Here is a 17150-nt window from a genome sequence, read left to right as displayed (position 1 = left end):
GCTTTAGACCATGTGCTTAGATCCTTAAAATAGGGCCCTTAATGTGATACGATTAACGATTGGATTCTGGGGCAAAAAATAAAAATAAAAATTTAGTCCATTGTTAAATGTGAGTTCATGTTAGTTCTTAATGGTGCTATATCACTTTATTTTAATAGCCTATACAAATTGGCATATGTAGAAAATTACATTTAGGCCAACATTTAAAAAGGCTTTAAAAGTATTAATAGTTCATGTTAACTATTGTGTAGGATAGTGTTAATATATAGGCTACACACACAACCTTATTACAGTGTTCCAGGTGCATTAAACATACCGTGCTTCCATTGATAGACTAGAATATCACGCACTTTCCCAACTAATCCTAAACTAACTTTACGGAATAGTAAGAAAAGCCCTCTTTGTTCTTATTATACAGAGTATTTTATAACACACCTCTGCATGAAGTGAGGTTCTCTTATTTTCATTAAAATAAAATGCTACAGATGAATCATTCATTCATATCAATTATTTAATGAAATAAAGGATTCACGATTCAAGATCAATCCATACGCATCGTCAGGATTTGTAATCGAGGAAACGAATGAATCGTTACTCTCCTACTGTTTACTACTCCATTGGTGATTGGTTACACCATTTCCTTTTTCTTCAGGAAATATAAAAATCTAGTTTTAAAAACCATTGTCCAAACACCACTTGTAATGGCCTGAATGATATTTGACATTTTCAAGGTTTGAGAGCCCTTAAAAAGAAAATGTGTGTGGGGTTGACAATAATAGCAATGCACTTTAATCACCCACTCCTCAGTTTACATAAAAATCCTTGATTTGTTCAGTTCATGCAAGGCCAAATGCAGCATTTGTGACACAATATATTTTCTGGTGTGAATCAGAGAGCGAGTGACAGAGTAAAGTACAAAGGTCAGGAGGATGTGAGCGGCACAGCATGTGTTTAATAGTTAAATTTAAACCAGCTATTCCCCAGTGATCACATTATACACCACGCATAAACAGCGAATGTCCAGAGACATGCTTAAAGGAAATGTTTTGTGTGTCTATGTAGGCTTAAGCACAAGAATTATCATATTTGTGACTATATCTGTATCTTTTCTGCATTCACAGTAACAGATACTAAAGATACTTCCCACAGTATGAGGGCTTTGTGCTTTTCCAGCAGGAAATTGCTATAGCAAAGACATTTACAACAGCAGCTTGGGATCACGTTCTTCATCTGAGAACTATTCAACACTAGTACATCAATGCACTATATCTATATGACAGTAAAACCTCTCAGTGATCCATTTAGTTACAGAAGGAACTGATTCATTGTGATGTTTTTCACCCATCTACTATGTAAGACATGAGAGCAATGAATATCAAGACAAGGAAACAAGTTAAAACTGCTCAATGCACCATCAGAAACTACTGTCAAAAACAGTGAAACATCAGATGACAACATTTGCCACCAATTAGCCAGTAAAGCCAAAACACTGAACTAGTTTAGGAACATATGCTCATTAATAGGGTCCAAATGAGATTCTGCTCCTTCTGGTGTGTCCTGTGTCATGTGGTGAGTCTCACTCAAAGACCACCCATGTTTTCTTTACGCATTTTAGAAGTCTGCTTAGGCGCCAAAGTGTTACAGTTTTTATGGACCTCACTTATATTTATAGATGCCATATTTAATTTGATGCAGATGAAAAAGAGAATTAACCATGACCTAAAGCCATTGGGCCTCATTCATGAATCACGAGCAGAATGATTTTTTGTGTAAATCATTCGTAAAACCGCTTTGACGTAAATTTTCGGATTCATCAAAGTGTTTGTATTTTTTAAATGTTAGTTGGTACGAAATTTACATGCATAAGTGGTACGTAAAACATTAAAAACTTTTATTTTTTTATTTTTTAGGCAAACTGACGACACTGAATTCTGATAACACTATGTACCATATTAATATTTCATGAGTTTGTTTGCCCATATTGGTAATCTTAACTCTTTCTGCGCCATTGACAGAATTTTCCGGCTTTCCGTGTTTTCACTGTTATACTGTAGGGGGCGCTGTTACACATCTTCTAAAAGAGTACTGAATCTCCTGATCAAAACACAGGCGAAGAAGAAGCAGAAACAAGCGATATAAGATGTAAGCAGATGCATATGTGAAATGATGCAATCACCAACATTAAACATCATAAATCAAAACTAATGTTGCTGAATGAAATGTCGACCCATTTGAGGATGTTGATGGACTCGATCTACTCCATCTGTGTTTTGATCATCGTTCTGAATCAGATCTGGATGTACTCATATATTTTACCAAGCACCAACCTTACGTTCTCTCTATTAAAATCCCACATGGAAGTGATTTAAACTGCAGTTCATCGACTGGCCACTAGAGGCCGCAAAGGAGAGTCAATCCCATAAACCCCCATGTTAAAATGGCCAACTTTACAGCAGAAAAAGAAAAAAAATGTGTTTACAGCCTGGTACAAAAAGTGGTTTTGATCTATATTATTAATTTTGCCCTTCATGACGACTGTGAGGGGGTGATTTTTTTTTTTAATAACTCATCCGTTTAAATTATTTTAAGCCTTAAAGTTCTGCATAATTATGGGCGTGGCCACTTGAGTGACAGGTGGATTGCCGCTGATGTCACTACTAGCCGTTTGTCTGCTGTCTATTAGCATCATGTCACCTCAGCTAATCCGCCTCGCTGTACATTTTCGTTTATCCGGGAGTGACGCACGACCAAGATGGCGACGGCCGGCTACGCCCACTTTGGGCTTCAAAAAAGCTCTTCAGAAACACTACAGGTGACGTCACGGACACTACTCCCATATTTTTTTAGTCTATGATATTTACAAAGTTTCATGAATGAGGCCCATAGAGTGAAATTTACTCAGTGAATTTTGCATCACAGTAAAGGGAGACCTCACCAATTTTTTTTTTAATATTTCGGAAAGATATGAGGTTGAATAACGAACAGAATTTTACCTGTTTTTACCAACAGTACCCCTTTAAATATCCCATATTTCCTGAGCTCCTGCACTTTAAACCAAAAATAATGTTACTCTTATGTCAATAACTCATAACTAAAGTAAATTTAAACTAATCTCAACATTGAGCATAAAAGATAATAAAATACCTTATATGTTTGGTTTTGTGATAAACCCTGCAAGAGACATTTGGCAGGTCTTTAGCAGAGGCAAATGTGAATGAATGTAGATTTGTTTTGCAGGCCCATGGGGCGAACAGGAGTGGCAGTGTTAGTTTAGGGTGGCTTCATACTCAGCGGGCACTGTGCGACTTTTCAGGGAAAACACACTCCTACAGATCAGAGCCTAACTCAGTGAAAAAGAAACAGCAAAGTCTGCCTTTGGTGATTAAACTGATGAAATAAAATAAATGAACACCAGATGAGAAAGAATGCAAGTCCCAGGAATAGCTTCTGGAAAGGAAAAAGCCTGGAAAGGCAGGGATCTACATGGCTCTTTCACACACTCACGCACAATTGACTGACTGTATGGTGCACATTGTGGCAACCACCACACACACACACACACACACACACACACACACACACACACACACACACACACACACACACACATATGGAGGGAAGGTCAAGTGGAAACAGGCAGAGGGTTTTTCAATCAACAAGCTGCTAAATACAATTGCAGATGTGAGCAAGATAAATAGAAGAACACACTGGCAGGGATCACGTTGTGCTTACCAAAGTACTCAGCCTTTGGCTGGACGTCCATCTCCTTTTCCAGGCGCTCAGTTAAAGCTTCTAACTTTATTTCAGCCACAGATGGCCCCGGATCCGCCTGCACGTGGAGGGTCTGGCATGGCAGTTTGAGTGTCCGGGAGGGGCTGGAAGACTCATCGTTGGGAGACTCAACTCCTGATGTGGGAGCAGGGATTGTTGGGATACTGGGCGCAGTGTTTTTGGGTTGGAGTGGCTCACTTTGCTTCCCTCCATGGGACACTGGAAGTGGGGTCACTTGGGTAAGCGAGGGGGTGCCAATGTTATGACCTGCCCCGTTTAGGCATGTTGGTCCACTGGATGACCACTGGGGAGTTATGGGTTGACTAGCGCTAGCTTGATGATATAAATCCCTGTATGTTGCTGTGGGCGATTTCCCTGATGTGGCAAAGGTTTGAGGAAAGCCTTGGGACACTAGAGAATGATTCGGACCAGCTTCATGAGAGCTAGAAGTGTTGGAGAAAGGAGATAATGGCATCTGAGACGGGTTGCCACTTTTTGACGCCCATGTGCCAGGAGGACTGGTTGATGGTGATGCCCGGGATGGCACTGGTATCGGGTTAACAGCAATTCCAGTCTCCTTACTGTCATAACCCCTGATACTGCCATCATGTAAGCCGGATGAATGATGTTTTTGTCCTTCATAAGATATGTATGGAGTCACATTGGCAGTGCCAACCATTGGTCCAGAGATGATGGGTGGTTTGGCTGCTGCTTCACCAGCTTGTCTATAACTATTGATGGGTGGCCTGTCTTTGGTGTAAAATGTGTTATCTGACACTTTCGGATGACTTCCATTGATCCTTGCTGCTGGCAAACTTTCGTTTCTTGATATCTCCTCTTGCTGCTTTTGCATGTGTATTCTGCTCATTTTTGAGGCAAAAACTTTCCTGGTTTCTTCAAAATCCGGGTTGTTTCCTGCATCTCTCTTCACGCGAAATAAGCCGTCCTTCGATGCTTCATACATATTCAAGTCCTCGATGAATTTACTCGCCTCAAGTCCCAAATCGTCGTATTTATCCATGTTTGCAACTGGAAAGACGCTCAGAAAGTAAGTTTTAAAACGACTTCTGTCCGTTGAGGAGTTAGTCAAACCATTGAAGATGGAAAACTGATGGGGAACAGCTGATCAAAGTCATTTATCTGTAAAAAAAAATAATCACTCAAACTGCAAAAACCACGTGAAGAGTTTGTTTACACACAGATTAAATCCACTAAAATAGCCGACGCGCAAAAAATACTCCGTAGGCGAACAATCGCGACGGGAAAGCTATTTCAAGAGTCAATCTGTCAGCCTCTGAATATAGCCAATAAAAAACTAGAAAACCCGAAGACAGCGACAAAAACAGCAACTCTAAAGAACTAAAAACAACTGACTGTAAAGAAACGGACAAGCGCAAAACTGCGCTAACTTTCGGAGGCAGCTCTCAGTTTACGTCTAACGAAACCCGACCGAAGATCTTAAACCTGGAGGAGAGCTGGTTGAAACTGCTCCTTTAGCGAACTCTTCTCCTCAATGAGAGAGAGATTGAGCGACTCCCGCCTCCGTGCTGCTCTTTGCTCGCGCCCAGTGTGTGTGTGAATGAAGAAGCGCGAGACCAGCTGTGCAGTTCACGAGCGCGCGGCCGCGGAGAGGAAAACACACGACAGCGGGGAGTTGATTCTCACGGATCCCCATGATAAATATTCATTATCAGTCTTTTGGGGTTTGGAAAACGCTGTACGCGGTTTAGAAAGCTTGTACTTGAAAGAGACTTGAAAAAATTCCACTATCGTGCGGTTACGTAGTCATTTCACATGATTAAAGTACATTGAAGAGAATTTGCTCACCACAAAACACATGGAAATAATCCAGCACTTCATTATAGAGAATTTGACATCTAACGTTGATTTTGAGATGTTACCAACTGAGGACAAACAAGAACAACAACAACAACAACAACACCGTTGGGTTAAACATTGTAATTCAAAACTTTAAACCGTTGGGTTTGCCCATATTTGACCCAAACAAGGGTTGAAACAGCCCAGCTTTTTTTTAGAGTGCATAAAGGAATTAGCCTTGTTTATTTATAAGTTAATTTATGAATCAGGGCTGAACATTTAGCCTTGTCATTGTCTTTCGAACAAATAAATCGGTCATTCACTTTTCTGAGTAAAAAAGTTGCTTTTCCGGAAAAAATAGGGTTTTTTTTGTGTGTGTGTGTCTGTTGTAAATATCATTTATTCTAAAGCCGTATTCTCATCAGTGTTCTGCTTTGCAATATTTAAACCTGCATATTTGTGATATTTTATCTACCTAGCTTTTTATTTACCTAGCCTGACTACGTCAGACTTCGTACTTCCGTTCGCTTCTGTACTCAGTCTGAGATGGCGACCTATCTCCCAGTTTTCCTCCGGCCTCAAAACAGCCGGCCAATCAACGAACAGAGGGCGGGCTGGGAGCCGTGACGTAGACGCTGACTGTACCGTGGATGCGTAGATTTACTTCACATAATCTGCAAAAGTCGTTCACAGCCATGTTCACTCCGGTATTTCGCTCGATGGTTTTGGTTTCGCATCATACATGTGTTTACAGTGGAAGTTCGATGCGGCTGAGAGCCGGCGCATAACACACGTCATAACCAAACGTTATGTGATTGGCTTACGGGTAACTAATGATTTTAAACTTCAGACAGCGCTTGGCACTGATAGCCCTCATTTAACTCATCCACTATTGCAAATTAGCCGAGTTAGTCTACCAATTATTTTCTATTACAGCTCTATATTTTAAATGATTAATGAATTTTTTTTTTTTTTTTTATGATTTCAATGATTTATTTAAAAGTTGGACTATTTATTAAACTTTTTTCATATTGCTGTTGTTGTTTTTTTCTCGTTCAGAACATAAGATTCACATCACATGCCTCATAATGTAAAAGTGCTCAAATACACACATTTCACATGTTTGGTAGTTCACTTGGAGGCCACATCATCATGACCTCATCGGAAGACAAAGTAGCCAAAGCTCCCAAACAAACTATGATGGTGTGAAGAGGAAAGTGAAGTGATAGATAACGGCACTCATGTGATCAGCTCCACAAGCCAAGCATTCCTGAAGCAACATTATCTGCAGTGTGAAGAGCAACAGAAACACTTTCCCCTATTAGCACACACCTCACACCTCACACGTCCCACAACACAACACGACATACACTGACACTTTAAAAGCCTGCTGTCTTTGCATTGTTGGGGAAGCTTCTCTAAAACTATACTCATAGCTATACTCATAAATTAAATTAGTTAAGAGACAGTCAAGCCACACTTTAGAAACAGTAGTTAGCTACACTACAAGTTACTATCAAAAAGTAGCTTGATGCATTGGAAATACTTTACAATGACATTGTATATTACAAATGACTGATAATTGTTTTGAGTTTCTTTTCGATTGACCGATGCTTTGCCAGAGCAATGGTCGCAAAACACAATGTGTGTGATCTTTTAGGTTCATTACAAAACTGTGCGGGACAGATTAAACTATGACGGGTCATCATAAAATCAGAAATAGACATTTGAGTGCAGTAAAGCAGGACAATCAATCCATTTAAAAAGGCTATTATTCACCTTTATGTGCTTGAAGTCTTCGACGCAGACTGCATTATAATCTTTAGCTTGCATAAATTACATACAATGTAACCTTCAAGAAGTCGATTCATGTAAAAGCACAACTGTATGTGCTTTACATGGGGTGGAATGGGGGAAAATGCCCCAACTACTAGATGGAGCCAAGATGCGTTTTTGTTGCAAAAATCTAATTTCATGAAAACTCTGGACATTTTTCATACTAGGTTTATCATTTATGTAATTGTCAGTGAAAACTAGGATAACTGTTCTTGACGCATTTAAAAAATTTCACACAAACAAAATTACAGTCCTTAAGGGGGGAGTTTCCCCCATTCTACCCTCATCATCAGACCATCTCTTCTCAGTGAAAAGTCGCAAGATGCGTGATGAAACAAAAAAAATGCAATAATGCACAATTTTAGCAATCTAATAAGACTTCAAAGTGGAATGTAGCTTTTTCGCGCTATGCCGCTACTTGCTGGAAAAAGTAGTTCGCTACTGAAAAAGCTACACTGTTTTAAAAGCAACTGAAAAATATAGTTAAGTTACTAGTGTCTCTACTTGTAGTTAGCTCCTCCCCAACACTGTTAGCTGCAAAATATTACAATTAAGTGTCATTTGCACTTAAATGTGTTTAACTACCATTTTCTGACTTTGAATCAACAGCTGTGACACTGATTTTTGGTCGCTAACCCACACATTTGCTCAGGTGTCGTTCATCACAATAACACAAATACTATATAACATGTTTCATCATTTCACAAGCACAAAATGTCACACTCTTCATTTTGAAAATGAAATGTTTTGTTTAATCACTTTAAACACAGCTTTATTTGTGTGTGTGTGTTTTCCTTAAAAAGTATGCTTTTGCTATCTTTCCACTGGCAAGATATTTTGGTTTGATATTTTGTATCTGCAATGACATTCAGATATTTGTGTGTGACTAAAGACCGAACACTTTCTGGAGCCGCTGTAGACCTGCTTGACACTGGTTATGTGTTATTGCTGAACATTATTGACATACAGACTGAGAGAACTACAGCGGCGTTTCATTCAAATTAATCAGTATTCAGTACATCAATTCAAATGAAAAGCTGACTTGAGAAATTAACATGAATTTCCTGAGGATCATTTTCTCTTTGAGAAAATGCCATATAAGAGTCTAACAAAATCTGACATTCTGTACAAAAATATGAACACTGACACTAATTTATTTGATTAATGACCTAGAAATACTGCAGAATGTGAAATATTTAACCTATTTTACATAATTTCCGTTGTTTAAAAAAGTTATGGTAACACTTTACAATAAGGTTAATTAGTTAACAGACTTAGTTAACATGAACTAAGAAGGAACAATACTTCAGCATTTATGAATCTTAGCTAATATTAATTTCAACATTTACTAATACATTATTAAAACCAAAGGTTATATTTGTTAACATTAGTTAATGCACTGAACTAACATGAACAAACAATGCACAGCTGGATTTTTATTAACTAACATTAACAAAGATTAATAAATACTGTAACAAATGTGTTGCTCATTGTTAGTTCATGTTAGTTAATACATTGACCAATGAACCTTATTGCAAAGTGTTACCAAAGTTATTTCTAAGCTTAAATGATCGTCTGCCAAGTAATAATCAATAATTCTTTAGAAAAATAATAACACTCCTCTCCTCAACAAGTAACATGATTTAAGGAGACAATACAAAGAGTTGCACCAAAGTTTAATACTTAGGCTTCAGGATTTGTTCAAATCTTAATGGTGCTGTATATAACTTTTTCACTCTACTAAAGCATAAAAATATGTTTCCATATATTGAGGAAACATGCTAAGTTCACATACTCGTTTCTCTGAAAAACACTTCTACATCCAGTGATTTTACTTTGAAATGTGCGTTTCCAGGCTGGAATGTTTGTTATTGTTTTGGTCTGTGATACTGAACGCTGCCGATTTTCATTGTCCATTGCGCTCGTTCCTGTTGCGTGTGCTCAACCCATGTGAGTGGTGAGCCTGAGGAGGAGGTGGGAGAAATGACGATCTCCGATATTTTGAATTCGACTGCAGTACCTATTTCGACCACTAGTCATTGTCATTCTTACAGACTGCACCTTTAAAGGGAAACCCAAAAGAAAATGCTTTGGTTACCATTGACTTTCATCATATGGTAAAAAAATACATTTCTCAAAATATCTTCTTTCTTAAAGAAAGATAGTCCTACTGATTTGGAATGATATAAGGGTCAGTAAATGACAAAAACATCAACATATAAGAGACCACTAATATGAATACAGTAAGTAACACAATACACAGGAAATGAATACTCTAAAAATATCAAGTTCACAAGTCACATGTCATCTGGGACGGGGAAAAAAACCCTTCCTCTTTTTAAAGTCAGCACATTTGAGGAATGTGGGACTTCTGGGAAATTTTTCTTCAGTGTTTTATTAGTGAGTCACTTAGATAAGGCCATAAGGGACAGCAATGGGGATCAATTTCAGACTGAATTATGTGTGGCTCCTGACTAACATGGCGAACAACAGAGGTACTGTCAGCGAGTGTCCCAGGACGTCAATACCCTGAGGGAATAACACTTCATGTGACATGAAAGGCTTCCTTTATGCCAGTTCCCAACTTTTTGTTCACTCAAGAACTGAGAAACATGTTCTCTGATGCATTTGGAGAAGGTCAGACACTCAGACACATATAAAGCCACCCAGTGGAAACCCGTTTAGCGCGCGCTAACTCGAGTGTGGTGTCAGTGTGCGTTGTGTCATTGGGTTGGGCAGCCGAGACTGAGAAAATGGGGCCAAATTACTCCAGTGTTGAAATGTGATGACTCAAGTCTCTCCGTTCGCATTTCCAAAGGGAATGATGGGCATTGCTAAAGCAGTCTGACAGGACGTCATAGTCTTATAAAGAAGAGATCTATTCATTACCTTCAGATTATTGTTCTGTGGAAACAGTGTCCCGACTATTCACTAAGAATGGAAATATGTTCTGGTTTCATCTGTTAGGCCCCCTAACTTAAAATTAAGAAGATGGTTCCCCCCAAATTTATGATACCATTTTATTGCTGTATATACATTTTCTTGAACATAGATGAACAAACATATTGTATCTTGTCTATTGTGCGCACAATTTTCACTCAGAAATATAGTCAATTTCACAAATACTTGAAATTAGAAAATAGAAAGACTGTATTATTTTTCTTGTAAAACGTGCAGTCCTTTAATCTTTATTTACAAATTTGAAAATTTATTTTTTATAGTGTACATTTTAGTTATTTGTCTAGTTGTAATACATAATATATTTTTCACTTTTTAAAAAAAAGATTATTTCTTTCTGTGTATTGGAAGCTTCACCGAAACAATTTTTGTGTGTGTTTGTAAGCATATCTGGCAATAATTCTCGGATTCTGAAAAATGACTAATTATTTTTTCACCCTTGTGTTACCAGTTTTGGTTGGAGCAATACATTTGTTACAGTATTTATTAATGTTAGTTAATAGAAATACAGCTGTTCATTGTTTGTTCATGTTAGTTCACAGAGCATACAACCTTTGATTTTAATAACATATTAGTAATGTTGAAATTAATAAATAAATTGTGAGCTTAGAATTATAAGGTTCTATCTCCGTTTAGGGTAGTTCTGAGATATTGAGCATCAAAGTTTTTACATCCCAGCTGGCAAAACGGTTATGTAGTATAATCTACTATTATAGCTCAACAAGACCATCACCCTACAGGTACTTTGAGGATAGAATATCAAAATCCTGGCACATTTGGAAATGGGATTTTTTAAGATGGCCCAAATGGAGATAGAACCTTATAATTCTGAGAGCTCTGATTCTGTTTGGAATTATAAGGTTCTATCTCCACTTTTACAAATAAAACCCCACATTTCAAAGAATAAATGTATATAACCATTGATTTTAATCAATTTATATATTTATAATACAAGCACAAAGCTTGATTGGATATTGAATCTACTGGAGATAGAACCTTATAATCCCAACTCGGTTTATGTTTTTGTGAGATGGAACCTTTTTATTTGATTAATTATTAATAACTACTAACAATTTTTTTTTTTTTTTTTACAAAAATAACACCACACAGGCATTAATAAACACCTAATGGATCAGATTATGTCAAAAACTCAATTTCGACCAAAAGTGGAGATAGAACCTTATAATTCTAAGCTCACGAAATGCTGAAGAAGTATTGTTCATTCTTAGTTCATGTTAACTAAGGTAAGGCCCGGCACATCCAGCATGACACCTGTAATTAAAGACTTCATACAGGACAGAGTGAGCGTTTGATGAGACGTTAATTATGAGAGTCTGAAAGCTCAGCATGATCTCCACGTCTCCATGTCTGTCACAGGTGCTGTAATGTCAAGCTAAACCCGGGTGTTCAGAAATAGCTCGCTACAAAACACTCACGAATGGCCTGACTGAGGTGGGGCTGGTACACATTTGTTTTATCCCATTAACCTGAAATCATCTAAAAGCTTCTTTATTTAGTAGCAATTTTCATTTTCATCAGAGCAGAGAGAAGCACTCAACAATTCCTGCAGAACATCTTGTTACTCATGTCCATCATGGTTCCCTTTCCCAAAAATTTGTTGCTGTTTTCCTGACGTGGCTCTTTGGATATCAGAGTCTTTTCCATGTACGATCCCTTCTGGATCCCAAACTCCAATAAGGCACATCTTGCCATGTCATTGGTCCAGCAGAAAGTTGATGAGAGCAGTTCTGGGTGAGAGGATGACTCTCTTAATAACGCGGTCCGAGAGAAGACGAGCGCCCAGAGGACTCTTCAACACCAGATCCTGAACCTTCTGTGCGTCCTGAGCCACTTCACGAGGCACAGATACACTCCCACACGCCTTATTATTGATCTGAGGAGAAAACAGAGACAATATTGATGGCATCTGAGAGGTTAGAGACTGAAGATACATGCATTTCATACATGTTATTTTGAGCTGAAAGTACGGTGGCCGAGAAAGCTCGCTGCCACTGAAGAAAACACGAAAAATTAGGCAAGAAAGAACGAAGCAGAGGAAAATCTCAAGGCTTTGGAAAATGACACTCCAAAAGTTGAGACAATTGCTTTTAGAAATTCAATTTGCTCTACTCCTTAAAATGCATATTCACCAAATGCTCCATCAGAGACACAATATTGGTAAAATGATCTAAATCAGCAATAGTTTTAGTTTATAAGCTGACATATTGTGTGTTCAAGTGCTTATGTTGTATCATGGGATGGCTCTCTTTGAGGGTGGATACCTAGCTTTGCGTCTGCTGTTAGTTTTGTGTGTGAGTTTGTGTGAAACACAGCATCTGCTCCTCAGTGTGTCTGTGGTGAAATTAAACGCACCCATACAGTTGGACTGCATCATGGGAGAAAATCAACCCTGTTATTATGACTCCCAAAGTAGTTCAGCTGTCCCGCATAAAGCAGGGGATTCCCTCAAATACTACCAGCCTGAGGCCGGGCCGTGAGTGGACGAAGCAAAGCCTTCTGGGTAGGACTTGCTTCCTTATTTGTAGATGAAATTATTTTTTGCATCCTTCTTCGTAACAGTTACTTATGTGTACTGTGTCAAAAAAAAGGTGAATATTCTTCCATAGACTTTGGCAAATTGTTTAGTTGAGAAAAACATGAAAATGTACAGTTACATGCTTTAGTTATACTCAGTTTACTTTTTGTTAATTTAAATTTACAGTAGTTGAGCTAGTGACAAACTGCATTCAGGTGAATTTCTACAATTTATTTCAGGCAACAATAATTTTTTTGCTTGGGCGAGTAATTCAGGAACAGCTTTTCTAGAGCACAAAACCACCCGCATACCAACCAACCAATGAGAACGTAGAACAATGATGACAGCCAGTAGCAATAGAGTGTGACAAAGAAAGCTTTTATGGATCTGTTTGACTTTTTATCCCACAATTCTGACGTTAATATCTTGCAATTTGAGTTTACATCTAAAAAAAGTCAATGTAAAAAGCTGAAATTGCAAGGCATAAACTGAGGATTGAAAAAAAATCTGTTTAATTCTTAGTTTACGCCTTGCAATTCTGACTTTTTTAAACATCTCTCATGGACGAAAAGCACATATTCATGAAATTAATGAATTTTTTTTTTGCATGCTGGGTGGATTTTGGCCACAAAAGGTGTTTTGCAGCAATCAACATTTGGAAATTGTGCATGAAATGACTTTACATTGCTGTAGACAAAATGTTTTATGTGTAAAAAAAAAGCCTTAAAGTGTCACAGGATTTTGTCATAAATAAATATACAGCACTTCATGTTCTGATTCAGCGCCACTTCACATCTCATGGCTTCAGGTCCTGTTGTCAGATGTCTAAATTGTACGAAAGTCGGAATTGTGAAATGTACTATAACTCAAAATTCCCAGAAATAATTTCAGAATTCCGAGACTTAACTCAAAATTCTATGAAAAAAGTCAGAATTGCAAGATTTAAACAAACAAAAAAGAGAATTATGAGATGTTAACTCATAATAACAAGATATAAACTTGAAATTGCGAGAAATAAATCAGCTGCTAAGTAAAAATTGCAATCGCAAAAGATGCGTTTTTTTTTTTTTTTTTTTACCGTGGCGGAAACAGGCCTCCATACTGTAGCTGACAACACAATACTTTTACCCCAGATTTTGGAAAAAAAAAATTGGTAACTTTAGCCTGGGAAAACCCAGATAACTTCCGGCAAATTTAGATTTGCTCTGCAAGTAGTCTGGCAAAGAGCTCAATCAAGCCCATTTCTAGTCCGTCGAAACGCGGCACCAATCAGAAACGTTGGGGCGGGCTTTACACGATGACGATCACTCTGATTGGTTTTAGCCCAGAGGCATTTGAGCGACGTCCGTTCAACTTTTAAATGCATTATTATATTCAAATTGCAAACACATGAGGAGACAGTGTCCATGAAAGACCCACTGGCAGATGAACGTGCTGCTACATTTCTCTCCGAAACGGTAGGAAATTTAATTAGATTTAATAGAGGATTTTAACTGTGGCAAGATGATTGACAGGGCAGTTTACGTGACAGGATGCACGCGACAGATCCGTCCGATAAAGATGACGAAGTAGTATGTCCCAAAGCTTGCCTACTTTTTTGCTACACATTCAAAAGTAAAAACCTTTTCTTCACAAAAAGACTACATACTTTTATGGCGTAGTGTAACTTAGGCGAATTGGGACGCAGCATATGGCTTTACACATGGCGATCGCTCTGATTGGTTTTAGGTCTATCCAATTGCGCCCAGAGGCATTTGAGCGACGTCCGTTGGTGACGCCCCTTTGGAAATGAGTTATTAATGAAGCTTTGCCAGACCATAACTCAGTTACTGCTGAGAATGGTCTGGTTTTAACCAGGCTAAGGTAACTTAGAAGGCAGCATACATTTACACTAACATTTTTTTAACACTGACAGATGCATGAGGGCAAGTAGAGACACAGAAGATTTCAGTCCCCAGATGGTTCAAGTCTGTAATAACCGTTCACTCATCGTGCCAAATTCAGAGGCCAATCCCTTCACACACAAATTACAGAGTGCCTGTACTGAAACACAGGCTTTTAAGTTGGAGGTAAACACTTTCCCTTTGCCACTTTCCCAGAGAATATCCTGTGCTGAATATTCAGCAAACAAACACCCTGATAACACAAAAATATCCCAAAAACACTGAGATACCCATTCGTTTGAGAGATGGTTATGTTTGCTAAATCCAGCATCACTATAACTACTGCTCATGCTTAAGGCTAGTGGAGTCAAATCCAGCCCTAACAGTATTCAACTCTGAAGAAATCCAAGACATATGGCAGAACACACTAGAATTGTGGCAGTGTATTTTGAACCGCTCACATAATGCCAGCGCAGAGGTGTAACTTTGGGATGATCTCCCTCTTTCTGTAAGGTCAGTCAAGTCACTAGCCAAATTTAAGGCCATGTTAAAAGTACAACTTTGAAAAACTTCCTGGGCGTCTTCATCATGGGTGTTTGATCATTACCTTGTCTATGTTTTGTGCGTTTGTTTTTATTTATACATTTTCTCTCTCTGTACTCCTCTTATTTTAGTGGGGTTTTTTAGTGATTGTGAAGCACTTTGGGCAACAGCTGTTGCATTAAATGTGCTATATAAATAAATAAATGAAATGAAGTCTCAGTCAAACTCAAAAAGGGCACAAGTGACCAATATTCTTCAAAAAGGTCTCGGATAAATAAAATGAGTAAATGCATTACTCCTTACAGATGTAGTCAAGTAGAGAGTAAAAGTTGATAATATCGCAACACGAGATTGAACCTCATTGGTTCTTGCATGTCAAACGAATGTGAATAAAAGCCTAAATTAAATCTGTTCATCATATAAAGCGATCGAGTCTCTTCAGAAAATTTGGAGTAAACAGCTCAAATTATATGGATTAGTTTTACAATCTTTTCATAGACTTTTTGAAGCGTCAGTTGCATAGACTGTCAATAGAGGGACAGAAATCTCTCAGATTTCATCAAAAAGAGATTTCAAAGATGAACAAAAATCTTACGGGTTTGGAACGACATGAGGGTGACTAAATGATGACAGAATTTCAATTTTTGGGTGAACTATCCCTTTAAGTACAGTAACTAATTACATTTACACCACTGTGCCAGTGTACAAATCTAAAATAATGTAAAATAATGTTTTGCCCAACATACGCACTGGATTTCATTTCCTTAAAGGAAACATTCTCCAAAGAGTTGTATATGGTGTGTTGCAGTTCTGTGTGCGTGCGTGTGCGTGCGCGTGTGTGTTTGTGTGTGTGTGAGTCTGTGTGTCATACCCGTACGGTCAGCTGGAGTGTGTCGGGGGTTTGCAGGTACTCTGGGTCCACACTAGGCCATGTACGTATGTGTGTGTGTGTGTGTGTGTGTGTGTGTGTGTGTGTGTGTGTGTGTCTGTGTCTGTGTGTGTGTGTGTGTGTGTGTGTGTGTGTGTGTGTGTGTGTGTGTGTGTGTGTGTGTGTGTGTGTGTGTGTGTGTGTCTGTGTGTGTCTGTGTGTGTCTGTGTGTGTCTGAGTCTGTGTGTCATACCCGTACGGTCAGCTGGAGTGTGTCGGGGGTTTGCAGGTACTCTGGGTCCACACTAGGCCATGTACGTGTGTGTGTGTGTGTGTGTGTCTGTGTGTTTGTGTGTGTGTGTGTGTGTGTGTGTGTGTGTGTCTGTGTGTGTGTGTGTGTGTGTGTGTGTGTGTCTGTGTGTCTGTGTGTCTGTGTGTCTGTGTGTCTGTGTGTCATACCCGTACGGTCAGCTGGAGTGTGTCGGGGGTTTGCAGGTACTCTGGGTCCACACTAGGCCATGTACGTGTGTGTGTGTGTGTGTGTGTGTGTGTGTGTGTGTGTGTGTGTGTGTGTCTGTGTGTTTGTGTGTGTGTGAGTCTGTGTGTCATACCCGTACGGTCAGCTGGAGTGTGTCGGGGGTTTGCAGGTACTCTGGATCCACACTAGGCCTTGTACGTGTGTGTGTGTGTGTGTGTGTGTGTGTGTGTGTGTGTGTGTGTGTGTGTGTGTGTGTGTCTGTGTGTTTGTGTGTGTGTGAGTCTGTGTGTCATACCCGTACGGTCAGCTGGAGTGTGTCGGGGGTTTGCAGGTACTCTGGGTCCACACTAGGCCATGTACGTGTGTGTGTGTGTGTGTGTGTGTGTGTGTGTGTGTGTGTGTGTGTGTGTCTGTGTGTGTGTGAGTCTGTGTGTCATACCCGTATGGTCAGCTGGAGTG

General features: G+C 38.9%; 2 protein-coding genes and 1 long non-coding RNA gene across 4 annotated transcripts in view; 1 reads left to right on the top strand and 2 right to left on the bottom strand.

The window, feature by feature from the left end:
- The window catches only part of limd1a (LIM domains containing 1a), a 43788-nt gene extending 38427 nt beyond the window's left edge, over positions 1–5361 (bottom strand). The window contains exon 1 of the mRNA XM_082150343.1: positions 3733–5361. Coding sequence (XP_082006469.1) covers positions 3733–4792 — 1060 coding nt within the window. The 5' untranslated portion in view covers positions 4793–5361. The remainder of the gene's footprint in view (positions 1–3732) is intronic.
- Positions 1–17150, top strand: part of LOC309484253 — a 288989-nt gene that overhangs the window by 152251 nt on the left and 119588 nt on the right. The window lies entirely within an intron of this gene.
- lars2 (leucyl-tRNA synthetase 2, mitochondrial) overlaps positions 10432–17150 on the bottom strand; it is a 93151-nt gene continuing 86432 nt past the window's right edge. Inside the window, exon 17 of the mRNA XM_082150588.1 lies at positions 10432–12277. Coding sequence (XP_082006714.1) covers positions 12098–12277 — 180 coding nt within the window. The 3' untranslated portion in view covers positions 10432–12097. The remainder of the gene's footprint in view (positions 12278–17150) is intronic.

This window comes from Leuciscus leuciscus, assembly GCF_965113295.1.
Source record: "Leuciscus leuciscus genome assembly, chromosome: 20".
NCBI lineage: Eukaryota > Metazoa > Chordata > Actinopteri > Cypriniformes > Leuciscidae > Leuciscus > Leuciscus leuciscus.
The sequence above is the reverse complement of the archived record's forward strand: the minus strand, read 5'-3'. Positions and strand labels throughout refer to the sequence as shown.